At 36.2% G+C, this 26,517-nt stretch overlaps 6 protein-coding genes across 6 annotated transcripts; 2 read left to right on the top strand and 4 right to left on the bottom strand.

Moving 5' to 3' along the window:
- Window positions 1-260: 260 nt before the first annotated feature.
- Window positions 261-1,397, top strand: PHYBLDRAFT_153229 (hypothetical protein; the record flags this gene model as incomplete). The annotated part of the gene is made up of 6 exons (XM_018433093.1): window positions 261-462; window positions 648-688; window positions 738-804; window positions 887-1,002; window positions 1,112-1,215; window positions 1,298-1,397. The coding sequence occupies 6 exons, from the start codon at window positions 261-263 to the stop codon at window positions 1,395-1,397; spliced, it is 630 nt and encodes a 209-aa protein (XP_018283791.1).
- Window positions 1,398-9,611: 8,214 nt separating this feature from the next.
- On the bottom strand, window positions 9,612-11,759 carry PHYBLDRAFT_72332 (CYP5206 protein; the record flags this gene model as incomplete). Its single annotated transcript, XM_018442640.1, has 9 exons — window positions 9,612-9,818; window positions 9,871-9,895; window positions 9,992-10,187; window positions 10,252-10,500; window positions 10,568-11,038; window positions 11,103-11,155; window positions 11,232-11,382; window positions 11,441-11,503; window positions 11,561-11,759. 9 exons carry the CDS (start codon window positions 11,757-11,759, stop codon window positions 9,612-9,614), a joined length of 1,614 nt encoding a protein of 537 aa, XP_018283790.1.
- A 1,725-nt stretch (window positions 11,760-13,484) lies between these two features.
- On the top strand, window positions 13,485-14,514 carry PHYBLDRAFT_160783 (hypothetical protein). Its single transcript, XM_018434246.1, has 5 exons — window positions 13,485-13,620; window positions 13,690-13,763; window positions 13,864-14,184; window positions 14,233-14,293; window positions 14,382-14,514. The coding sequence occupies exons 1-5, from the start codon at window positions 13,498-13,500 to the stop codon at window positions 14,424-14,426; spliced, it is 624 nt and encodes a 207-aa protein (XP_018283789.1). The 5' UTR covers window positions 13,485-13,497; the 3' UTR covers window positions 14,427-14,514.
- A 216-nt stretch (window positions 14,515-14,730) lies between these two features.
- Window positions 14,731-16,422, bottom strand: PHYBLDRAFT_156790 (hypothetical protein; the record flags this gene model as incomplete). Its single annotated transcript, XM_018433516.1, has 9 exons — window positions 14,731-14,826; window positions 14,903-14,977; window positions 15,053-15,122; window positions 15,183-15,281; window positions 15,351-15,669; window positions 15,759-15,856; window positions 15,955-16,049; window positions 16,130-16,240; window positions 16,336-16,422. 9 exons carry the CDS (start codon window positions 16,420-16,422, stop codon window positions 14,731-14,733), a joined length of 1,050 nt encoding a protein of 349 aa, XP_018283788.1.
- A 612-nt stretch (window positions 16,423-17,034) lies between these two features.
- Window positions 17,035-21,587, bottom strand: PHYBLDRAFT_178504 (hypothetical protein; the record flags this gene model as incomplete). The annotated part of the gene is made up of 4 exons (XM_018437997.1): window positions 17,035-19,976; window positions 20,035-20,352; window positions 20,428-21,115; window positions 21,195-21,587. The coding sequence occupies 4 exons, from the start codon at window positions 21,585-21,587 to the stop codon at window positions 17,152-17,154; spliced, it is 4,224 nt and encodes a 1,407-aa protein (XP_018283787.1). The 3' UTR covers window positions 17,035-17,151.
- A 938-nt stretch (window positions 21,588-22,525) lies between these two features.
- PHYBLDRAFT_72336 (hypothetical protein) lies at window positions 22,526-23,346 on the bottom strand (the record flags this gene model as incomplete). The annotated part of the gene is made up of 5 exons (XM_018442641.1): window positions 22,526-22,633; window positions 22,693-22,914; window positions 23,018-23,146; window positions 23,196-23,224; window positions 23,292-23,346. 5 exons carry the CDS (start codon window positions 23,344-23,346, stop codon window positions 22,526-22,528), a joined length of 543 nt encoding a protein of 180 aa, XP_018283786.1.
- Between the last annotated feature and the right edge of the window lie 3,171 nt (window positions 23,347-26,517).

The raw sequence follows: 26,517 nt of genomic DNA, 5'->3' as shown, positions 1-26,517 counted from the left end.
GGACGAAGACCTGATCTGACAGCGGGGAGGGAAAATGAACTAGTTTACCCTTTGAACAATAACACTTCACAGGAACTTATCTTCCTCCATGTTAAGGGTGGTGCGGAGATCGACAGCTAGTGATCAGGCAGCGCTGCACGTCAGCCTACACCCTCTCAACTAACCATCTTTCTCTGAAGTACGAATTGGCAACCGCAACTGCATCAAACGCACGACAAACTAGCTCGGCTAGACACTTGGCGCAAGTATAAATACTTGCAATGTACAAAGGTGCATTCCGTGCAATGTCCCCTTGTAGGTCTAGAAAGAAATGGGGTCCCATCTGGGAACTAAACGCCCAGAGAGATAAAGAAATCTGCTGGTTTTACCTTTTGATGCCAGTATTTCCTCGGAGACAGAATCTCCTCAATAGTGACAAAGGTAGTGTGGAGAAAGATAACCAGTGCTCAGGCAGCGCTGCACGTCAGCCTACACCTTTACAACCAGCTAGCTTTCTCTAGAGTATCGGCTGACACCGCAACCGCATCGCGCACACAAGAACCAACTCGGCTAGACACTTATGCAATTTAAAAAATTGCTATGTACATCAGCAGCGAACCACTGAAGACACAGTACAAGAGTACATTCCGTGCAATGACTTCTTGTAGGTCTAGAAAAGAACGCGCGCCACCTGGGAACGAAACGCCCGGTGGAAAATACTTCATTGGTCATACCCTATAGCAACTGACACTTCATAGGAACTTATCTTCCTCCATGCCAAGGGTAGTGTGGAGAGTCTCTACCAGCCATCCTGCAGCGCTGCACGTCAGCATTCACTCTCATAGCTGGCTTCTTCTCTCTTAAGCACTGGCTTGCACCAGCACACACACAAGAACCAAATCCCTAGACTCTCGCGCAATTAATGGTCATACTACTAGAGCACAAAGTGCCGTTCGCAATCGCAAGAATTGCCAGTGTTACAGTAACAAAGACTGTAGACACGATACAAAAGAACGTGCGTGCGTACGTCTCCTGTAGGTCTAGTATATACGAAGGGGGACAATCTAGGAACGAAACTCCTAGATCATCATAGGACTGGCAGTTTCACCCTATGTAGAACAACACTTCATAGGCAACTATTTTCCTCCATGTTGAGAGTGGTGTGGAGAGCAAATTCAAGCCAGAAGGCAGCGCTGCGCGTCAGCCTACACCTTCCAGCAAGCTACACTCTCTAGAGTATCGACTAAAGTCGCATCGCGCACACTAAAACCGCCTTGCCAGACACTTGTGCAACTTCGAAAAATTGCTATGTAATCAGCAGCGAACCACTGAAGACACAGTACGAGCGCATTCGCGCAATACCACTCGTAGGTCTGGCCTGGAAACTTCTCTACAACGGAAACGAAACGTCCGTGTAGGTCTGGCTTACTTGGTATACGGCTTGATCGTCGGTTGGCTAACACAATATCTAAATAGATTGTTAGTCAAAGTCTGATATAGTAATAGTATTAATAAGGAACTTACCCAAAGGCCTCCATGCCTGACGCTATAGCTACTTTAAATAGAAATATATACCGGTGCGTATATACTCCCACCTAAAAAAAAACATAGTTAGTAAATGTTGAGTAGAGTACAGAATATAATATTGAGCTTACCCAAAGAGCTTCAGTAAAGGGTTTAACTCTTTTTTTTACCACAGGGAACAATTGCTCACTCCCCACAGCTCCGCAAACAGACATATACCGGTGTGTATACACCCATCTAAAGAATGAATATTTAGATAAAGCTTAGTAAAAGAAAAAAAAAGAGCTTACCGAAAGAGTACGGAGGCACGAAAACCCCATGGACAGAAACACGGAAACTCGTCGCTGCTAGCAAAGTAGATGGTTAGATATATTCTAGTAGAAAGGCAAAGAAGAAAAAGATACTTATCTTTTGGACCAGGCGGAAAGTGTGGGAAAGAGGTAAAAGAGAGAAAAATTTGCTGCGCACTTTTGCACTATTGATATACTTTTTGATTGAGGGCTGTGGGAAGTGCTGAAGTCATCATGTCAAATATACATGCACTCCTTAAAACATTTTAGCTGAGACAAAATGACTGATTTCCATAAATGTTTATTACATCAATTATATAGACAGATTTTATAAGGACACGATCCTAAAGATTTTATAGCTGTAGAGCTTGTTGTATGAGTATATTGAAAGAATCAATGGTCTTTAATCAAATTTACTCCACGTTAATTTGATATTAGCTTCGGTTTTTGCAACTTTACAGCATTAATATATACCAATTGAAATTTTATTCTTTTAAAGTATTATTCTTTATTAAATATTATATATTAGTAGGCATATATTTGAGGCTGCGAGACCTTCTTTGTCATTCAAATCAGATATTAAAGGTGGAGACCATATCTTCAGAATATATATATATATAACCCATTATTTGGATTAAAAAACTGGGTACACTTATGCAAACAGAAATGTGTATCAATCGGATTGTATATTAGTTTAATATTCTTAGACAATATATTAGACACTTAATTTTTCTTCTGCTACTTAGTAAGAACTGGATTAACCTACCAGCTGTGCAAAAATCTACACTTATTAAGTCGAGTTTTGATCCGTTCTTGGACAATTTATTTAATGGTGGCACATATCTAAATCTTATCTAACACTGTGTACCTTGAATTAAAATATACTATTCGATCCGACTTCAAAAAGCTTTCTTTTAGTATATTCAAAACTCGGTAAGATTTTGTCTTGAAACAAATGTATAGTATTTACATACAAGAGAGAACTCTATGATCATGTATACAAAAAAGTACTAATTGGAGCATCTGCACAAAACCCAAAACATATACAAAGTAAAAAAAAAAAAAAAGGGTAGTGATATTGACAGATACTCTTAAAATGGATGGCTGTGTAATATATGTTATAATATTCTATATTAGACTTTAAAAAAAAGAAAAATACATAGAATACTTTTTATGTGTTCTATTAAATAGCATGCCTGAAGTCTTTGTTTCAAATCTATTTATTAAAAGTATGAGAGTAAATTGGTGTAAAGAAGTAAAAAAATGAAAAATTGAAAAAAATGAAAAAATAAAAAAATTGAAAAATTTAAAATGCGGTTAAAAGAAGTTTCGATCCCGCAATCTTAGGGTGTGGGTACCAACGCATTTCTCGTCGATATCTTTGCGGGCTCGGTACTATATTTGGAAAATTTAAATTTATCAGGGCATTTTTTTCTTTTTTTGGGTTAAATACCTGTCTCGAAGATGTATAAGTGTACTGTATAAATCCCAGTCTTTCTTTATATAAAGACGCACACACCAGCTTTTCTGCCAATACCTTGACTGTGCCATAATAAAATATAGAGTATAAGGTGGTTTGCTTTTTACGTCTTCTTGTAGACTGTGTAGATGCTCACTGATAAATTAGAGTCTACGGCTTCTTACAAAAGTCTTTTTGTAGACTAAAATTATCAATTTGTGGTGCAAACAGCCTATGTGTACCCATAAGAGAAAGAAACATAGCAGGCCAATCCACAGTGACACTACCACCCATACAAAGGTTGAAATACTGTCTAGTGTTCAGTCAATACTGTTCGGAGAGGACTGTATATCAGAAATAACCTTAACAGAGCCGCAACAGAAACAAAAAAAAATCTTTTTTTTTTAGCAATGTCTTGAATCTTCTTTTTACATACCTCATTCATTTCGGGAATCCTCAGTCAAACCTCCATGCATACATTGACTTTACAAATCTACTGGAATCGGCACCAACTTCAGAATGCTATCAAAACTAATACCAGCAACCATAACATATCGCTTTTTTTTGACACTACCAACATCAACTTCAAAATACTATCAGAATTGACACCATCAACCATAATGTATCTTTTTTTTTATTACCACTACAAGATACAGCTCAAAATCATAGCCATATAATAAAACTTCAACACTCCAAAACCGTACATTATATTCCTCTAAGCCCAAGGTCTCATATATCACCATTCTCAAATCTGGCTTTCAACTCTCGCACACACACAGCATTCATATGCTTATACTTCCAACACCTTCTTCGATCCCAATGCCCCCCCATCCCATCAGACATAATTTTCAAAGCTTCCACCTTCTAGTATATCTTTAAATAACCGCTTCTACACCAAACAAACTTCACCCAACACAAATACTCAACCATCAAAGTTTCCTTAATATCTTTAAATATAATCACTCTCACTCTTCTTCTCTCTTTCACTTCAATCAAATCAACTCTCTCCTGTCTCACCGTACCCACATCTCATATTCATCTTAATCAATTGTGTTACCATTTTACTCGGATTAACTTTATCCTTTATTTTTTTCTTAGGCCCAATAATAGTAATACTTATATAAGCTAAACTTTAATTAGCTCTACTTGTTTGATATAAGGTTTTGTGATTTAAAAATTATCAGGTCATTAATATTATTAGAAAGTACAAAAGCCAATATGTTTTGGACCAATATTGGGTACATAATGGGTGCCAGTCTAAGCCCATAGCATCTTAATGTAATGTAATATTGTGACGTTCGGGAATCTTTGACTTTAAATGCGGTGTGTTTACATTTCTTCGTAGACGAGGATAACCGACACGCACAGGATTGGGGATGTAGTGAAAAATGAGGGATATAAGATGGCTGCGAGAGTTGTTCAAAGAGTAATAAAAGGGTATCGCTCTACTTCTGTTCTGACTACTGTTATGGACCTAAGCAAACACTGTCCTTGGCTCCAAGTATAGAATTTACACGAAAAAGAGAGATGTTTATTTGATTTGTGATATTGAATGATTTTGTTAATGGTATCTATTGTAATACAATGTAACTTGAGTGTTACAGAGGTAGTTCCCACTGACTCCCACGCCAGAGCTCACCGAACTGTATGTAGTCCCAGTTTGGACTACATCACAGTAACAGTTAGTCCTATTCAAATTCTTAATATGTACTTGCAAGACCTTTAAATAGATATTAGTCAAGGGCTTCTCAAGTGCCCGACAAGACTCAAAAGTTTGTCCAGGATTTCTTTATACAGATTGGACGGAGTTTCCAAAATTAGTAATCATCGACAAAGTTTTGTCCAAACATTACTAATTTTGGAAACTCCGTCCAATCTGTATAAAGAAATCCTGGACAAACTTTTGAGTCTTGTCGGGCACTTGAGAAGCCCCTTAATATGTTATTTTATCTCTTTACTTCTATTTTATTACCTTTAAAATGAATCGGTCTACTCTTCTGAATCATTTGCTGTTTAGAAAAAGCTATGATCAAGCATTAGACAATGCTTGTAAAAATTCTTTGACTTCCCTTTCTCCAAGAACAATTTATATAAGGCAGCTATAGTTTTTTACTGTTTTGTTTTAATAAAAATATTTCAAAATAAAGAATACAAAAAATAATACAGAAAAAATAAAAACACTTTAATGGGATTTTAGAAATCAAGTACTTCAAAAGTATTTTGCATAGTGTATAGTTTCAAAATTGTTTTGTGTAAGGTCTGGGTGATGGGTCTCGTGGAACGCCCAGTTGTAAGATCTGGAGTCGTGAAGAGCACCTAAAGTTTAGGGTTTTGACCAGTGTTAGAGAAGCATATTATTAACATATAATAAGCTATGCTTATGTATCTAGTTTATTTCTCTGATTTGAAGTAACTTTTTAAGTAGCAATAGTAGGAGTTTGTTTTTTAAACTTTCAAAGGAAAATTACTTATAGTTACTCAATATAACATGTTAAATATATGTTTTATCAACAGCTTTGCGTTTGAGAACAAAACTCCTTGATATAGTTAATTTAGCTAGAGAAATTTAGGATAAAATCGTTTAATTAAATGTAAAATACTACTGCAGAGAATTATTTGTTATGTTTATATACAAAACTATGTCTGAAGATTAATTTTTATCTCAAATATTTGCTGTAAATAAATAATATATGTAAGCAAGTTAAATATCACTGATATATTTCACATTGTATATATATATATTAATGTTATAAGTAAAGCAAAGTAAAATATAAAAGAAAACAATAGGTGCTATGAAAGTGCTGTTTGTATAATTACATTTACTTCTTTTAATTTAAAAGCGTGTATTGATTTATGAGTAACTACCACTGAAGAATTGTAAAGTATACAAGTGTTTTATATATATTATTTTGGCGAGAAAGACACTTTCAAATTTATGAACAATTTCATACTTCTTTTTAAATTAAATACGTATAACACTGTCTTTATAAATAAATAAAAAATAAAATAACTGATCTTTATTACAAACATTAAAATTTTTCTTAAAGTATATACAGCTATAAAGATACTTGTAACATATCTATATTAGATGTTTATTTTTTACTTATCCATAATGATTTTATTGACTTTCTCAACCAGAGAGTATATTTCTCAAATTGACATTTCCTACCAAATCTGTGCCTGATAAAATGATAAATGTTCTGTCTTTCAATACTACTCAAATGGAGATTGAAAACATTACTTTCCCACTGCAGGAGTGAGTGTCGGATTTCTATTTATGAGCTACTTCATACTCCGAAAATTCGATTTAATTAAAAGTCCGCCGCTTCTCTTAGCCCATTCGTTTTTTATCGTCTCTAGCTCTTTAACGCACTTGTTTTCAGCAAAAACAAATTACTAGAACGCAAGATAAGCAAACATTTGGTTGAATTATATAAATTACAAGGATATAAATTTGGGTCAATTCAAGCTGCGGTTATAATTTATTCGTTTTTGGTTTTGTGGTACATTTTTTTAGCTTTCATAAAACAGGAGATGTGCACTGAGTTATATTCAAGGTTGTGGAAGGATAAGCATGCTAAAATCTGAAATTTTGATTAGAGCATCTCCAGCAGTCCCTTTTTTTGTTTTCCTGCTAAAAAAAAAAAGATAAAAAGTAGACTTTAATTTTTATTTAGAATAAACTAAATCAAACTGTTGGGCTAAGTAACATTTTTTTAGCTAAAGTGGTGGTATTTGGCTTTATATATATTAAAAGCTATCTCACTGCTGAAGATGTTCAGAAAGCCAGAGTCAAAGGCGAAATGTGTAACAATTTTTGTATGTAGAGCTTGCTACAACTTTAAGCGGTGGAAATTTGTGAATATTTTACTAGGAAAAATGTAAAAAAGCTAGGCACGTGACTTTTATCTTTTCCATATCACTGCGGAAAATATAAATCAGTGATCACTGAATATTAAACGCCTGTACAGACCTAGACTTTAAGTTTATGGCTGGTGTTTTTATATCCCTCATCTCTTTTGTGATCCTCATCTATATATTATCACAACTAAAATTCGACAGAGAATGACGCAATACAAAAACAAAAACAAGAAAAAATTGTTTTGATTTTTCTACAACTTTTCAGTGTACATGCAACTCCCGCCAAAACTAAATCATCAGTCAAACCTCCGTGTTTCCAGTGACTTCACAAAACTGCCAGAATCGACACTAAAAACCACAGAATCCTCCTTTTTTTCCTATTGACACCAACACAAAGCTATTAAAAATTACACAGAGAATGGAACTAGCCAAGCTATTTTTTTTTGTAATGTGTATTGGAGGCAATCTATTTAAAAATGAGGAAGCTACACAAAAACTAAATCTTATTCAGCTTCGAATCTTTTAGTGTGTAATGTAGATTTAGCTCCTATATGCTTAGAGATAAATTTGAAATGAACACCCCATATAGCACGAAGTGTATAATCGAAGATTAAATGGATATCTAGTATGGCATTGGCTACGCGAATTGAGTGTATGTATGATCTATTAGGTTAAATAAATGGCGAATAAGGTGTCTAGTTCAGGGAATATTCCCTGGGTGGCGACGAGGACGACGAAGATAGCCCCGTGAGTAGCCATATACGTATGCATAGCTGACCTTCAACTGTTAATACGCTATTGATTTAGATACTAGCGCTTCAAAAGTGATGGTGGTAGCTATAATGATTGAATATTAGAGATTGAGTGGGATCAGTTTCGTGGCTCATATTAGCATGAGGAGGATACTGAGAGGATATATCCAGAGGTCTGCGATATACAATACAGTGGATAATCTAGTGGCTGAATTAAACATACCCGAAACTAACAAATAAGCTAAAGTATGCCGAGTTGCTAATGTTGTTAATTGGGATAGATGATGAGCAGTAATAACGTTATGCTAGTGTTATGCGATTCCTTGCAGCCACAGGATAAGTAGCGAATGTAAGTACGGTAAGGCCAAGCTGTAGTTAAAAGAGGCAGTAATTAAATGTTCAGAGAGTCTTGTTCACTTCTATCCTATGAGGAAACGTGGAGCTCTGATACTTGTCTTGACTGTGAGTACTAGACGAAAGCAAATTACGTTATTTAAATTTTCAAATAGCACTGTATACGTTTAGTCTATAATGGAGGCAAAAACTTGATCGTTTAAATCAATTGGAAATACACTACTGAAATGAAAACATTAATAAAAGAAATAATTTAAAAAATACTTGTATATCTTTAAACAATGATGGGGAGCACAAATTTGTTACTTGATCCTTGATATCAAATACATAAAAAAGATATAGGTGTCGGTGAATTTCTCAAAAGCCTTTTATATCTTTAACCAGCTTAAATTATTTGGCTTCAACTACACATATACTTCTTATATAAAGCAAGTAGTACTGAGTGGTCAAAAATTGTTGTATACCTAGAATCCATACCTAAAACTAAAGTTTTAATGTTTAGCATTAAATATGACTGTAAGGTCCTATAGAAACAGCATAAAGTAGTTATTGAAACAAATACATATGCAGGTATATGATACTCGAGCCCGAGATCTTGATCGTTGGGCTTGTCTGTTTAAAATAATATACAAAAATAATTTGTAGTAATATATTCAAAGAAACTGGTATACCTGTGACCCTTGATAGAGATTGAGTTTTTTAGCGTTGGGTTTTGCTGTCGAAATAGTAAAAAAAGACAAATAAAAAAAGACAAATATAGCTGTGGCCCACAATAGAGAGTAGAATACTGATACCTGGTATCGGCTGTAAAAAAAAATAGTAAATACAATTTTCAGTGAGAAAATTTTAAAAACTTCTATGTCTGAAGAGTACCTTAAAATCATATAAATCGTATTTGGCAAAAAGTAAAACTAATAGATTAAAAGCAGATATTCTATTGGCTATTAAAGCTACCAACTCGGTATTTTAACATCTGACGTTTAAATATCAAAAGCTACGAGTGCGTAACTTTCTACGTGGATGGAGATGTAAATTCTGCCATTTCCTACAGTGAAGGCTATAATTTCTTTTTTTTTTGACAATAAATTAGAACTTTTAACGACACTATCTTGTATAGATTGAGAGTATTATAAAGAAAAGGTAGTAGGTACTGTCCTTTAACCAATAATCATATGAGATGTGGCATGATTTTTTGAACCTTATATATTATAGCAACTTTAAAGATTTATTATATTTGCCAAGAAATGAAAGTAGAAAGAATAGTTTCTTTCAAGTGTTCATCATTCAATAAATAATAAAGGTATGCTACGGAATATTAGGTGACAAAGAATTAAGATATGGATTATTTTTACCTATGTATGTATCCTTATTTTTAAAAAACAAACAAAAATACTAGTCCTTTTTAGTGGCATGAGCGTCTAAAGGAGTATTACATCTTTTGATAAACTTCAAGGTATAGTCATGTGGCATACAATTGAGTCCTCTTGAAACTGAGCCTTTGGATATTATATCATCTACTAGCCCATCTTGTCTCATAGGAATCTCGATGTTGTACCGTCCAAGAGCTCGCACACACATATTAAAGACTTCTACTTCGACCTAGCGCTTCAAAATTAGTCTTTTTGCATTATTTAATATATACAATTCTTACCAAATGTATTCCTACACATATGCGCCTGATTGTTTTTATTTTTGAAAGGAGTATGATAGCCATATTTTATGCCCTCTAGTTAAGACCAACTTTTTATGAATGTTCGTCCTGGCATTCTTACCTTCCCCATCCAAAGACATACATATCGCGCTCTTGTACATTTGCGCGTGAGTTAGCTGCCCAGGTTTTTGTTCTTCCCAAAAAACGCTCGGGTATGAATTGGTCAGCATCTGTTTGATTGTTTGGATACATGTGCATTGCATGCATGCTGGTCATTACTACTGTATTTTTTGGAATAAAATATCCAAGACACTCAACTTTTTATATGTATATAAAGTTAAATCAATATACAGACTCATTTGCATGAATAAGTATACTTACTATCCTCAGTAACAAAACGGGGAATGCCGAAATTTGTTATACTTCTAAAACGTATACACTCTAGTAGAACAGCGCGTATGTATGGTACATTCTCTCGATCTGAAAATGAAGGTAATCGGCCATTCTGTTCAACAAAAGCATCTATCTCATAACACACTCTTTGTTGGACATCTTTGTATTGTGCCAGTATAAGAAGGAGCCAAGTTAAAGATACAGATGTTGGGTCTCCACCGGCAGCAAGTAAATCGCCTAATAACACAATTTTCCATCAGCTTACTGATTCAAAGTTATAAGTTATTAAAGGTTTCTAACATACTCATCATAGAGACCAGATCGTCGTCGTCCAGACCATACTCTTCTTTGAGTGCGTAGGCCTGTTTTACCAGGCAATCAACCTCTCCGTGAGCGGCCTCACTAACCAACTTTGGCAAAACAACATTACGTAGCTTGACTACATTTGCCATACCCTTTCGCTGTTTCGAAAATTTAGTGATCCATGAAAAGCTGGGTATAAATGACCCGATATCTTGTTCAGGACTGATGTATTTTACAATTCCATCTGCAATACAGATAACATCCTGAAGGAGGGGATCGTCGATTGAATCTACCGTTTTTCCGAACAATGATTTCAGCATTATACTAAACGTGCTCAGTTTCACAAAGGAAAGAGGACAAACTGATCCATCTCTATTGGAAGCCTTGGCTAGCTCATCGACCACATTATCGGTTATAGACTCAATAACTCCCGAAAATTTTTCGATACGTTCCGGCGACAGCATGGATTGCGCTTTAATTAGCCAGAAAGTAAGAAAATACTTTACTGTGGTAGCATTTGATTTCTAATTACCTACCTATCTTGCGCGATTTCTGCCATTTTTTACCCGAATCAGTAAATGATAAGCCTCTAATTACTCGTATTAATCCAAGAATAAGTGTCTTATTTGACTTATGTGAGAGAAAGAGAGAGTTGTAATGATTACTTTGCACCATCTGCGTATATTGTGTGGGTAAAAATATGTCTTTGTCGTCCAGAAGATTTAGATGCGTTTCGAACAAAGATCTCACTGGCAAGTAGAGGATCAGCAATTACCACCCAGTGTTGAACACCCATGGTAAGATGTAAAATTGGGCCTATATAAAAAAAGACTTTTTTAACATTCATTGTTTTTTATTATTTTTAGAATATTACCATATGTCTTTAACCATTGATTAACTTGTGCAGTAGGGTCTTCGCTTAATGAAAGCATATGGCCTATTTGATTTACAGTCAGTATAGTACTCGTTTTTCTTTTATTCTGATAATTATTACCAAAATATAGATATTTCTTTGGAGGAACTGGTATTTTTTTGAATCCCTTCTTGTTCCACTCATCTTTATTTAAAAAGGCTTTGTAATTCCAGTTGAATACTTCATATACTAGCTTAGAAGCTAGTCCAACTGCTATAAACCCTGTTACGGATATCATGGCATTCTCTCGGAAGCTATTCATAAACCAGGATCGATCCATTTTTTGAAAAAGTAAAATAGAGGGAAGGAGAGTAATATAAGATACGCCTTGTTTTATTTTGACTTTGACCTTTTTATATATTCAGGAGTGGATTAATATTATGAGTCTATCTAACAAGATTGCCTATATTTTGAATCTCAAACCAAAGGTAGAAAGCCGTGCAGATTTATGCAGTATTTCTTTTAAGTTATCTTGTATTAATAAACAAACCTCATCTCCTTGAGCACAGCTGCTTTAGTATCTTAATAATTTTGGGTTAATTATGGTACATTTAGTGTATTGAATTGAGTACAGGAGTTACGTTGGGGTTTTGTCGATGGAATATACAGTTATTTTAAGGGGTAGAAATACGTTTAGCCCTTGTTTACATGTATCATTTGATGATTTACCAGTAGTTAATATCCGCTATATATAATTATAATATCCGTTAAGCTCAACATGTGTGTATGCTAAATATATCTTGCAGATTATAGTTAATGTTTATATTATTATCATTGTATGCCTTATAATTGATAACGTATAAACCAATAGGATCGTAAATGTACTAATTAATACAATATTTCTTACATGTATTGTGAAATATTAGAACCAGTTTTATTGCATTTTGAGTAAGCTAATAGTATTAATCCCATAACTGAATATCCAACTACCTTAATTATGTATACATAATAGTCAATGCAATTTGTTTTTATTAGATCAACAAATAAGACTATTCAAATATATAGCTATTTCCGAATAATGGTTGTATAACTATATATATATATATATATAGTTATGCGTTTTATCATTGAGGTCTGGATATCATTTCTCTAATATTACATGAATCAAATAAATCGAACCTAGGTATTCTCATTCCCTTATATTTATTGTCCTTACTGAAAAAAGACTGCTGAAATCTTGATTCCAAAGATTGAACCCCGCATACGACTTTTACACAAAACACAAGCAGACTCCTCATTTCAATATTGACGCTTTCTTTTTTGTTGTCTTAATTCTTCTACAAAACCATATGAATGGCCTTATAATACGCTAATATCAAAGCATCATATACATAGACCACAAGAAAGAAAAATAAAACTCAAATGATATGGTGCCTGCCTATAATAAACATTATAATCAGCTTAAGAATTCCAGGTGTGGTCATTTTAACAAAAAAAAAACTTAAAATCAAGCCGCCAGTGACAGCAAAAATTCATAAAGAATTCAGGACACCATCCAGTGTTTTTGGACAACAGGTGGAGGAACTGAGAGCCAAAACAAATGGAGAGAGAGATATAGAGATATAAGAATGATTTATTGCTTTTAAATTGACGAATAAGGTCCAGAAATTTATCTTTTGACAACACGAGAAGATATATCTTAATATCAAAATGATTTATCTTATCAAAGAATACCGCTTACACAGTATCACCGTAGACTAGGTGGGGAATTCCTGTCGCCAGAGAAAAACGAAGTTTGTAGGGGTATTTCTTAGAATCTAATATACACATTTGTGCGTATGTCCTCGTATGGATCCAATAAAAAAGGTACGGAAAAATTACTTGGAAGGATTTTATGAATGCAGGGATAAAGACCAAAAACACTATAATCCAGGAACCGTGAATTGATTTGGAACTGCGATATGAGTGACTGTGATCCCGATGTCGCATGATATGAGCTAAACACACTTCAAATGTTTTTTCCTCTTCGTGAACACACGCACGCTCTTAAACTAATGACTGGACTAGACGCCAAAAACATGAGTGATGATTCCGATCATAAAGACATTGAAAGTCTCTCTAATGAGTCTGCTTCAGAAGAGACTGAAGAGGTGTATGAGGTTGAGGCTCTCCTAGACCATCGCGTCTCTGCAAAGAAACAAGTATGCCTAGAAATCTAAAAGAAAAAAGTTTCTTTCGCAATTGAACTCTACTAATCATGCTGAGAATAGAATACAGTAGAGTACCTAATAAAATGGCATAATTATGGCGACGACCAAAATACTTGGGAAAACGAATCCAATATGTGAGGTTTAGCTTTATGCTTTATTTTTTTATTTATTATTTTTAAAAAAAAACGACTTTTACGCGTTTGAATACATAGTCTAACTATTAGCATTTAATAGTTTTTCGGAAACACTCGTGGATGAATATTGGACTTCTAAAGGGTCTTCTAGAGACAAGTTCTTGAAAGCCGAAAGCGAGAAACGAAAAAAGAGAGTAAAAAAACCCAAGACCAATGTTGAGGTCAAAGATTCCAAACGACAAAAGGCCATTTCGACATCTTCAGACACAAAATTATCTGAAAGTCGTAAAAAGAAGCCAAACGTCAATGGTTTCCCCAACTCTGTCAGAGAACCACCGCCAGGATTGACATGGAATGATGTATCCGTCGTACAAGAAGTGTTTTCGGATCAGTACAAAAAACTCTTCTCACAAGTGAAATGGTAAGTTGATAAATATAAATTAAAATAATTAACGCGGTTGTGATCTAGGTCGAATGGGCAAATAACTTTCTGCACTAACGAATCACTGCGCAAAAACTGTCCTATTCCTGTAAGTTTACTAGTATAAAATAATATATGTATATCATATAATTTTGAAAATGATGATAAAGAAGCTAAACTATTGGCTGTTTATACAGTTATTGAAATACTATGAAGCGCATCTGGAATTCCAAGCCTATTAAAGAGAAAAATTGAAATAAGATGGTAAAGAAGCATGTCTATTTTTAAAGAAAAAGAAATAATAAGAATAAATAGACTTCGCTAAATATGAAAAAAAAAAAACAAAAAAAAGAAGAATAAAACAAAAAGAACAAAAAAAAATACAGTTACTTACGATATTATATATATATATATATATATATATATATTCCCACATGTACATGCGCAAAATAATATTTCAGTTAATTGGCATCTTTGCGACTGTAATAAAAATCCCAATTTATGTCAATGATTTGCACATATATAAAATCCCATTCTTGCCTTCAATTATTCTTTTACGTACGTTTTATATTCATGCATGAACTCAATAACAAAGGCTTCAAGATGGAATATCTCCTTCTTGCCTAGACGCAGACGATATTGCTAAATAATAAATACACAAATTAGTCAATTTATAAACCAGTAATAATATAGTAGATATTATTCCAAGTAAAATTACATGCTTAGCTGCTAAATCAATTGTAACTCTCTTCATTTCTTCGTCCAAGTGTTTGATCAAATTCAGAGTGAGATACTTTCATGAATTTCAAGGTTAATTAAACACATACACACACAAATTCATAGATATAATATGTGGGTTATCATTCACCTTAATAATAGCAGTGCCTTCAATACAATGACTCAACAAATCATACAATGCCCCACGAACAGACAATACTCTAAATAAAAGGACGTTATTTTTTAATAGATCACTTTTACATGTATTGTTATAGCTATACCTCGAAACTGCTTGTTCTTGAAGAATTCCATCTGCTATATTTGAGATAGCATGTTCCCAATCCAGGGTATCCACCCGATTAATCAGCGTCAAATCAGGACTATTATTCCTTGTATTAGCGCTTTTGCATACGGATCCCTCAATATATATCTATTAAAGAAATACTTACTGCTGAGACGCCATACTTTCAAAAGATAACAGAGCAGCTCTGAGATTGCATTTGCTGTGCTCTGCAATTTTGACTGCCAAATTACCCGGCAGGTTTACTCCTTCTTCTTTAGCCACCTTTTGAAGGACCTTGGTAACATTCTCAACTGTAGGTCGAGAGACACGCAATAGCAAGCAACGGGATCTTACGGGTGCAATAATCTTGCTAAGACTGGTACAGCACATAATCAGACGCATATTCGAAGTATACTTTTCCATAGTTCGACGCAAAGCTGCTTGCGCTTCTCTTGTTAATTCATCGGCTTGATCAATAACTATCACTATATAATGATAATAATGTTTGTTTTATTATAAGGATATTGTATGTGGCCTATATATATATATATATAAGTCCGTAAGCAAGACTTACCCTTAAATTGATGTTTTGCATTAGTGTCGATCTGTTGAGATTGAGCAACATCTTTAATGACATCCTGCATAATGACTTGATCGTAGATCCCTAAATCGCTAAAGAAGTAAAAATTATCCTGATTCTTTAGAGCTAATCCAAGGTTTATTCCAAGATAGAAGTAATATATGTATATAAATGTGTATGTGTGTATTACCTTGGATTAAGCTCAATGTGAAAGTTGCTCGAAACAACAGTAAAGTTCAGTTTTCGGCTTGCTGTTGTAACAAATGTTCTTTGCTCTATTTTCAACTATAGAAACATGAAAGATTACGGTTGTCAAGGTGTATTAATTAATTAACAGATAAAGGCAGGTAATCTTCCTACTATACCTTTTCAACAGCTGGTCCATAAATCGCACGCAGCACAGCTGTCAAACGTGTTTTTTTGCCTGCGCCAGGAGGTCCATAGAACAACAAATGTGGCATGTTGTCGTGTGAAGCCTGTGTGTGATTATTATGGAATGGATCGAATGAGCTAGTCGTTTCTATATCTTTTATTTTATTTTTTTATTCGAAAGAGGTTGTTTCGCACTTGCCAGTTGGGAAAGATGTTTTGAAAGTCCATTGTGGTATGACATTTTGTCCAAAGTAGTTGGACGGTATTTATCTCCCCAAAGACTCATGATACAGACTTAAGTAATTATACAAATGAATGATAAATAAGGTACGTTCAATTAGTCAGACGCGATCACCTTATCGAGACAGTCTACTTTGACTTGCCTTTTTTTTGTTCTTGCTTATCTGTGACTTGCAAAGACTATCCGAGTAAGTCGATTTATGGGTCGCAGGGGCGTATAATTCGATATATTTATTAAATGTAACTTGATGCTTTAGAGGCTAATATTTACATATGGTGATTGAAGATACATAACTTCTTTTATAAATACAATTACTTTAATGTTATATATATATATCAAGGCAGTACAAAAGCACCCTATTAACTGTATATGGCTATATTGATTATTATTCTATAATATTAATAAATATATAACTCTAAAACACACCAGTTATACATGATATTATTTGAAAAAGATGAGATTCTGTTAATCCCCTATCATTAATAGCGTTTACTTGATTTAAAATTTTGTAAGTCTATCATGAGTATATATATATTACCAGTAGGTCTAATGGCGTATATTCATCATTAAAGTATGGTGTAAAATGCAGTCTATCAAAAGTAATATGATAAATCTCATTTAGTTAAGAAACCTTTTTAATTATGTAAATGTAAATGTAAGTGTAAATGCATTTGTAGTGTGTTTTTATTATTTTAAAATTTGAAGACAAAACGATTTCATATAATACAGGAATTTTGAGGATGTTAAAGGAAACAATGGAAATATTAAAAAAAATCAGACGCCACTGCGCTTCAGCAAAGTAACATGCCCATCAAGGACAGGGAGTGCTTTTCCGGGAAGAGTGGGCTTAGGCATATATCCAGCCTTGATGAGGTATGCGTAGTAAAGACCCAACAGGTTATCACCCATCAAAGGACATTTAACCTTTTCGTGTGCAAGAATTGCTTGTGTGTTTGTGTCGTCTAACTGGGCACTCTTGGTTGAGGTCGGGAGATCATCCAAGACAAAGTGGAGAAGGGGGAAAAGAGAGTGGTCTTGTGACTGAAGTGTGTACTCCATCAGCTTGTTACGCCAGTCAATATACTCGGTTTGCTTGCACTCGTATCCAAAGGTTAACAATGTTTGGAACAGATTGTTAAAGGTAAAGTTGGCAGGGTGTGTAACTTGGAATATACCACGAGAAGCAGAATCCTGATCGTAGAGGGCGGCAGAAGCTACAACAGAAGCCACATAGTCCACGGAGCATAGGTTGACGTTGTTAGAAATTGAGGGAATGTACTTGAGCTCAACGCAACCCTTAATAAGACGCCAGATGAAATCATCAGTATTGGTAACACCAGTGTGAGAGTCACCAAGAATATAGCCAGGGCGAATAATAGTAGCAGGCATTCCACGCTTTCTGGCTTCCATAATTAGCTTCTCAGCAACCCACTTGCTCTGTCCATAGCCGGAATCCAGTCCAGTACGGGAACCTTCAAGAGAATCGGATTCTGGAACCTTTTGATTCTCGCCAAAGCCAACGTAGTAAGCGGTGTCTAGTACAGATGTCGAAGAAACAAAGTGGAAAGACTTTTGTTTCTTCTCAGATGCCAGACGCATACCCCAAAGAGTACCGAGGACATTGGGAGCCCGCAATTGCTGATAAGGATAAACCCAATGAACAAGCGCACCATTGTGAATAACGCAGTCAGCACGAGTGGCCAAGTCATTCCACGTAGCTTCAGAAAGACCAAGACGCTCGCTTCCAAGATCACCACAGATACCTTCAACTCGTTTATCGGTCTCCCAGCTATCGTCCCAGACCAAATGTCCAATTGCAGCCTTCTTGACACGCTCATAAGCACCAGCACTATTCTTGGCACGAACGACACATACGACACGGGTATTCTTATGCTCCAATATTTTGGCAAGAATAAATGCACCCAAGAAACCAGTGGCACCAGTTAGCACAAATGTACGGACACCTTTGTTTACAGCAAGAGGGGGATACGACTTCTGGAGGTAGTCAGCAGCCAACACATCAACATCTGCTGCATAGTTGATGACTTCCTTGGGCTTCACGGTCTCGTTGTCGAGCGAATCTTCCGCCAACAAGGTGTCATTACGTTGCAAGGCAGTAACTTCACGAGCAAGACCGCGAATAGTGGGCTCAGCAAACACAAGACCAAGAGGTGCTTCGACCTGGAATTTTTGGCGGATCTCAAACACAAGGCGGGTAGCAATGAGGGAATGCCCACCCAAGTCAAAGAAATTGTCATCAAGAGCAATGACCGGATCAGGAGAGGGAAGAAGGGTTTGCCAAATGGAGTGGATGATACGTTCATTTGCTGTGTATGATGATAGTCCACTAGCAACAGAATCAGCAGAAGGGGCTTTTACCGGCACGGCATTTCCATTAAATTGAGCAGTGTCAGGGAAAGGAAGGGCATTCTTGTCAACCTTGCCGTTGGGAGTAAGGGGCATTCGGATCAAAGGCACAAACACGGCAGGGATTGCGTACGAAGGCAGCTTCTGCTTGAGATAATCACGCACATTCTTTATCAAACGGCGGTAGCGGTGACGAGAGCGGACGTCAGCACTCTCTCCTTTGTCTTCATCGTCCTCAGCGGCACTAGCAAATTCAGAACTCATGTTCTGAACTGGAACAAAGTAGGCAACCAAGGTCTGTTCTTCGTTCTTGTCACGACGGACGAGTGTAACATTCTCACGGATCATAGGATGCTGGGACAAGTGAGTGTCAATCTCTCCCAGTTCAATACGGAAACCGCGAATCTTGACCTGATCATCAGCACGACCAGTGCATTCAACATCACCGTCAGGTCTGTAGCGACCCAAATCACCAGAACGGTACATACGATCACGTTTGCCCTTCCAGAATTCTTTCCATGCATCACCTTGAACTACGGCCTTAGACTTGATTTCTTGGTTAGGATCGGCGACAAACCAGTTGGGAATAAACTTTTCTGCGGTGGCTTCGGGCAAACCCAAATAACCTTCGGCCAGACCAGGTGCACGTACATAGATCTCACCAATCTCTCCGACACCACATAGCTTGGTGCGGTCTTGACGATTGACTACCAGCAACTGAACGTTGACCATACCCTTACCAGCGGGTATTACTTCCTTTTGAGAACTCAAGAAAGCTGGGTGCGAAGCTCGCGAAGGAACGACGAAGTACGAAACAGAGCGCTGAGTTTCGGTGGTACCATACATGTTGATAACAGCAACATTAGGAGCAAACTGCTGGATACGAGCGGCATCACGCTTGGTCAAGATGTCACCAACAAAGAAAGCATTGCGTAAGGTAGGAATATCGGTCTGAGCATGCGAAGAAAGTAACTGGCCCATGGCAGGAGTCAAATGAGTAATTGTAACCTTTGTGTGGTTCATCCATTCGGCAAGACGGCCAGGAATACCAATATCTTCGGCAGTAGGAATATGTAACTCGGCGCCAAAGAAGAGAGGAGTAAATATGTCACGTTGAATGGGATCGTGAGCAATACCGGATAGCATGGTGAATTTATCGTTTTCAGTAATTCCAAACTCCTGTGCCATCCAGGGATAGAAATGAGTGAGTGCAAAATGACGACCACGAACACCTTTAGACAAAAAATGAGTTAATAAATTTGTTGAATTTCAGTAGGTTAATTAACTTACCCTTGGGTATACCAGTACTTCCACTAGTAAAACTAAGAGTGCCAATGCTGTCAGGACCAATGACGATATTAATATTATCCGCAGCCTTGGAACGAATTGGATCAAATACATCCTTGGCATCACCAGGTAAAACACCACCAGACAATAGACCATTGGCATCGATACGTAGAGCAGGGATTTCGCAAATTACGTTTTGTTCCTTCTTGATATATTCACGCACGGACTCGGCAATAGAACAAGCACGATCAATGATAATTAAGCCGCGAGGTCTTGCTACTGACAGATAGACTTCCTGACGAGCAGGGGGATAGGCAGGGTCTAAACATACACCAATTTAACAAGAAAATTAGCTCATAGTTCAGTTACTTGGACTAATACTTGTTTTCAGCTTACCAATAACACTAAAGGTAGCACCAGCTTTAAGTACACCCATAATGGCCACAACAAGATCCACACCACGATAGGCATAGATCATAACCACATCCTCACGCTGAATACCCTGCTCAACAAGATAACGGGCGACGAGGTTAGAAGCATGGTGAATGTTCTGGTAGCTGTACGATACGCGGCCTCCATCTTCAAGGGACTCAACAATACATGCGCGCTGCGGGTGTCTCTTGGCGTTTTCACTAAAGATATCACTGATTGCACCTCTCCACAAAGACCAATGTAAGTCTGCCTTGGGATCTGGCAAAGGACAGTCACTTTCCCCCAAATCAGATATGGGTATTTGGCCTACAGGCAGATTCTGCTTGGATGATGTTTCTAAAACTGTCTTGATTTGTGATAAAAGGTATTGGATACGTCTAGGGGAAAATAATATTTGGTTGTATACGACCCGTATAGAGATGGGACGCAAGAATGAGGTACGTAAGGAGGTGCTGGCTTCGGGTGAAGTAATGAAGATAGTAAGATCAGCATTTGCAGAGGTAGAAGACAGCTGCTTTTGAGATGGAGTATCAGTCTCGTTATAGAAACGAACTCGGAAAAGAGGACGCCTGCTGTCGGGGTCAGTGTGTGTATCCATAAGCTCACTGAGCTTCTCAAAAGGCACCTCTTCATCCAGAGCTTCTTTTTCAACCTAGATTAACCAGCTTAGGCTCATGTCTTTTTTTGCATGACACCAACAAACCCCCCAAAAAAACAATAGCAATACTTACTGTGTGTACCATCTTGATAATTTCCTCAAAGCTCTGGGTGGGATCCACATTGAGCTTGAGAACCAAGGGATTTCCGGAGAGGGATGAGGTTCCGACAGCAAATTCTTCATCACCAGTATAGCGTTGAAGAAGGACAGCAAATGCACTGAGAAGAATTGTGAAGGGAGTGGGGTGCTGACCGTCTTTTGTGGCTGTTCCCATAGATATCTGGAGAATACTCAAGAGAGTTTGCTCTGGGAGATCGATTGTAGCCTTCTCTTCTACAGTACGAGCAGGCAATGGACGTGGATAATCGGTTGGGACCAATAGATCTGTGAGATTCTGGAGACGGGTCTTCCATACTTGGAGACGATCCGTGTTGGCCTGATTGCCAGGTAAGTTTTGGGATGGCATGATATATGAGATTGTTATTAAAGAGTATGATTATAAAAAAATAGACAGAAGAAAGAGAGAAATTTAGAGTGGTTGGGTGGCTGTTTATAAGCTGTTTTATATATTGATGGTGATTCGGATTATCTATGATGGGTTATTTTCTACATCCAAGATTTCCTAAAGCGGGAAATGCATTAGATGGAAGATCAACCGTCACTTTTAAGCGGACACTTAAAGTAAATTGTTCATAAGTACGCTGAATTTGCATGAATTCCAATCCCTGCTGTTTACTAGATTATATCTTCGGATACTGATTGATATTTTGTAATAGGAAACAATCATAAAAATAAACTTACCACACTTGAAAAATTTACAGGTTAATTTGTATTTGTGTTTAAAGAGCAAGGCCGGTTGTAAGATAGATTTATTTCTTTAAGACAACGGTCAGGGTGACAGGTAGGGAATGTCGGAGTATATGTCCTGTTATGGAAATGATCTCTGATGTGATCATCTACAGCCAATGATGGTTGCCAAAGAAGAATTTACTGGGACGAAAAAATGAAAATGAAAACAAAAAAATAAAGTCATGGTCAAAAGAGGATATTATTGGTATGCCCTATCAACAATGTCTTTGTTCTATTCTATTTATCGCTCTCGCTCTCGCTCTCGCTCTCTCTATTCCACTATTTATTTTTAAGGCAGTTTATATCACTTGAATTTGTATTTAAAAAAATCGACATATAAATTGAATGAAAATTACTGTGTATATATGTATATTAAACGTTAAACATGGAAATTTGGCTAGAAATTAAGGTACAGGATATGCTAAAGTCTTTAATAAGTTTTCATAGTTTCTGTCACTGTAGCTTATAATGTAAATTTAATTAAGAGATATTAGTAGAAAGAAAAAAAAGATGGAAGTAAAGTGGGACAAAATGAAGTCTATAATTCTCTTTTGTTTAAGCTTCTGTATAGTTGAGATCCTCATCTACAGCAGCAGCTAATTTAGAGTATTGAGTTTTACTCAAAGTACGATAATAAATACTCAGTACAATTGCAAAATAAATCTAAAATGAAATGAAATTAATAAAACAAAATTACCTGTATTTCTTTTCTTTTAACTTACATGCACAACACGAAGAATAGCTAGGATAGTAACGCTAACCATGCCCTCCATTCGGAACATGGCATCGTAGTCTTCTTGAGTCAAAGTATCACTGGCATTAGAAGGCAAACTGTGATCGGTGTAGACAAACCACTTGATAGCAAACATTAATGTGGTTGCTGTACTGACAAGACAGTCGACCCAGTAGAATATGGTGTACCATTGGATTAATTTGTAGTTTTCCTAAAATAATTAATTATACAAAAAAGGCGATTTGTTTCATTGGATTAAATCGTCTGGCCAATTATTTAATTCAAATATACATGGATAAACCAACGGCCCGTACCTTTTTGTAACCGTAGAGTCCAGCTACAAAGGCACCCAGAGCACCAAGTGTGTAGATGTAGACTAGAAGTGCATCAGCACTGACATATTGCAGCATAAACAGACCGAATGGTGCGCAAATCTTGTTGAGCTATAACCACAATAAATCAATTGATGATCACTTAAGGATTTTGTCTTACAATGCCAAAGATTGTGATGATGAAGACACCTAAGTGTGAACAATTAGAATAATGAGTTGATTGCACTTATTAATAGAGATTATCATAGATTATTACCTGTCTTGATGGGAATAAATCCGCAGCATGTTCGAGACTTAAAGATTGCTACCATGATGAAAGATAAAGGAAACAGGAATTATTTATATTTTCTTTCTTTATACAAAGGTCACAAGCGAAACATCATGTGACTTTCAAAGGCATCCTCCAAGAAGTACATTTAATTTTGATATCTAGTATATTATATATGTACTCTAGATATATTCTAGTCAATGTGTATTGTATTAGTTTTAACAGTTCTTCTGCTATTTAATTCTTATTTTACTCTTTATTATGGAACCAAATGAATTTAAAGCTCTAGAAATAAAATGAGTACTTACAAGTTTAAGTTTTGTAATTAACAGTATGGGGAAAAATAGCAGAAATTTTAAAAGGTACTATAAGCATTTTCTAATAGTATGCTATTCAAAAGAAATCTATATTTTTTCGAGGTCTTAGGGGCTGTTTTAAGGTTGAGTTTTGGTTAAGTGTTACTTCTTTTATATTTATGTATATATGTATAGTTTTAATATTCCACTTTTGTCGCACCGCATTTTTGCAATGAAGGCAAGGCATTTCTCTCTTCCTCTACCTTTGCGCAGTACAAAGAATTATAATAAAGTTATTTACCACATTATTCAAAGGATGTAATGGGTTACCAAATAACATCTTGAAGATATTTAGCGATAATTGTGCTGAAGATTTAGCCTTCCTTTTTCTATTGATACTCTTCTAAAACCTGGTTGTATTTGTCTCTCACAAATATCCTCTGTGGTATCTTCTCTTGGGTTTACAGCACTTCAAATGTAAATAACTTGAGAGAGCCTATCAGGAATTGTGACACCATACTTAAATTAGTTAAGGATATGTTGGAAGTTAAAGACAGCAACAAAGTCTATTACAAAAATGATGCTCAAACTGTAACGAAGTCATGTTCTACAAAAAGAAACTATTGGCACACCTAAAATTATTTAAAAGAATATTGACAATAATAATAAAAGCAAATGTTGTTTGTAATATTATCTTAGAAAACTATGACAGGTTACATTCGACGTTTGTGGGAAATGATTTTGGCAAGATTTGGGGACGTGCTTAAACTTAAAATAAAATTGGCCGAAAACACGAAGGACAGTGTTCTGCGTACTAAATTCACCAAACAAACAAACAAAACTCAAATCTATATTTGCTAAGTAGATATCTCACCCTTACACCTTTTATTTGCTCATTTTGTTGGCTGTGAGAAGCAAACCAGCTTTTTATTACCAAGACCTAATCTAGACCAAGATCGAGGCAAATATTACGTGCTAGACGTTTATTGGTTTGGGATTGGTTTATATAGGAGGAGAGACGAAGTTTGTGAAATAAACGCTGATTACTGGATCGACTTCTGGGGTTTGAGTAAAAGAAGCCGAGGATTGAAGAACTTTTTTATCTGACTAAAGGGTGGAAGGCCAAGTCGGAAATAGCGTTGATTCGGTTTGAAGTCTAGAAGATAGCTTGTTCAAGTGGGAAGTTGTAATACAATCTTTCAAAAAAAGTCCTCATGACTTTAAAGCCCGCTTACTCATCTTTATCTGCAACCTCATTTCACACTTACGTTAATCTATAACCTTATAAACATGACACCTGCAAATTCAAACCAAAATAAAGGCAACCGCTCCCATAAGCTTAAAAGGTTTTCGAATACTGAGAAGTCCATCATGATTGGGATGCATAAAGCTGGAATGTCCATTCCAGAAATCTCCCGCTCCGAAGGCATACCTGTGGAATCTCTTCGCAGTATAATAAAAAAGTATAAGGAAACTGGCTTTGTCGAAGATAAGCCCCGTTCAGGAAGACCAAAGTGTCTTGATTCTAGAGGCAAGCGTCATTTGGATAGACTTATAAGAAGTGACCGACACCAGTCTTTATCGGATATTGCAAGAGGTGTTAGAAATTTCACTGGTCATTACATCTCTGAAAATACAGTCAGTAAAGAACTGCATAATCTGGGCATATTCTCTCGTGCTGCAGCAAAGAAGCCTCGGCTAACTGAAAAAGACATGGCCATTCGTCGGAAATGGGCAAAAGAAAGAATGAACTGGAAAGAAGAGTGGAAGACAGTTATATGGAGTGATGAATCAAATTTTCCTCTTTTCAGAGTAAATGGAAAAGTTCGCTCATGGAGAAAGGCTGGCGAGAGGCTTCGCACAGACTGTGTTCAACAAAAAGTACAAGGAAATGGAGGATCTGTAATGGTATGGGGCTGCATTACCGCTGAAGGAGTTGGACCACTTGCAGTTGTTAAGGGCACCATAAATGCAAAAGTTTATGTGGAGATTATGGAAACTGTCTTTAAGCCATACTACCATGCCCTATCAAACAATGGCACAAAGACATATACGTTTCAAGAAGATAACGCGCCATCCCATACTGCAAACATATCAAAGAAATGCAGAAAAGAGCTTGGTCTGGATGTTCTTGACTGGCCATCAAGAAGCCCAGATTTAAGTCCAATTGGAAATATCTGGAATATTTTGGATGGCCGTGTTCGCGAGAGGGCTTGCCCACCTACGAACCTGAGGGAGTTGGAAGTAGCTCTGCAAGAAGAGTGGCAAAAAATAGATAGAAAAACATGTGCAGATCTATGCCTCAAAATGCATAGCAGATTAGTAGCCATCAAAGAGAACAAAGGTGGGCCTACCCCATATTAAATAAATAATCATATTTATACCAGACAAAGGTCTTTCTCTAAGCTTCATTATAGTTATGTTCTGGCTGCCTCTATTACATATATAAAGAATAAGAGAAATATAAAGATAGACCTTTGGACTTCTATTCTCTTCGGAGTTTAAAGTCATGAGGACTTTTTTTTGAAAGATTGTAGATAATCTCCTCTCAGTTAGGAATGGTGACCTTACCGGAAGTTGGTTTGTTTTAGAGTGGAGTTGCTAACAATATCTGTCTGGGTGGTTCTTCTGAACTCTATCACGTAGTTTTGTTGATTTTTGAAAGGCTCGCTATCGAAGCTGTAACATAATAAATATACTTTTTAAGAGACTTGATCATCAATAGAAATCACACTACTTGGGACCAAATTGATAATATCCTTTTCTTTACAAAGAATAAATAAGCTGAGAAGCTAAGCGTTACTTGGTCAAATTGATAACAAATATCAATATCAATGTCAAGATACACATGTGGGCCTTTACAGCAAAACGGCCTTTTTTTTTAATATGAGAATCGCCATATATGGTGTTTGGTGTCT

This window comes from Phycomyces blakesleeanus, assembly GCF_001638985.1.
Source record: "Phycomyces blakesleeanus NRRL 1555(-) unplaced genomic scaffold PHYBLscaffold_42, whole genome shotgun sequence".
NCBI classification, from domain to species: domain Eukaryota; kingdom Fungi; phylum Mucoromycota; class Mucoromycetes; order Mucorales; family Phycomycetaceae; genus Phycomyces; species Phycomyces blakesleeanus.
This window is presented reverse-complemented; position numbering and strand designations above follow the sequence as displayed.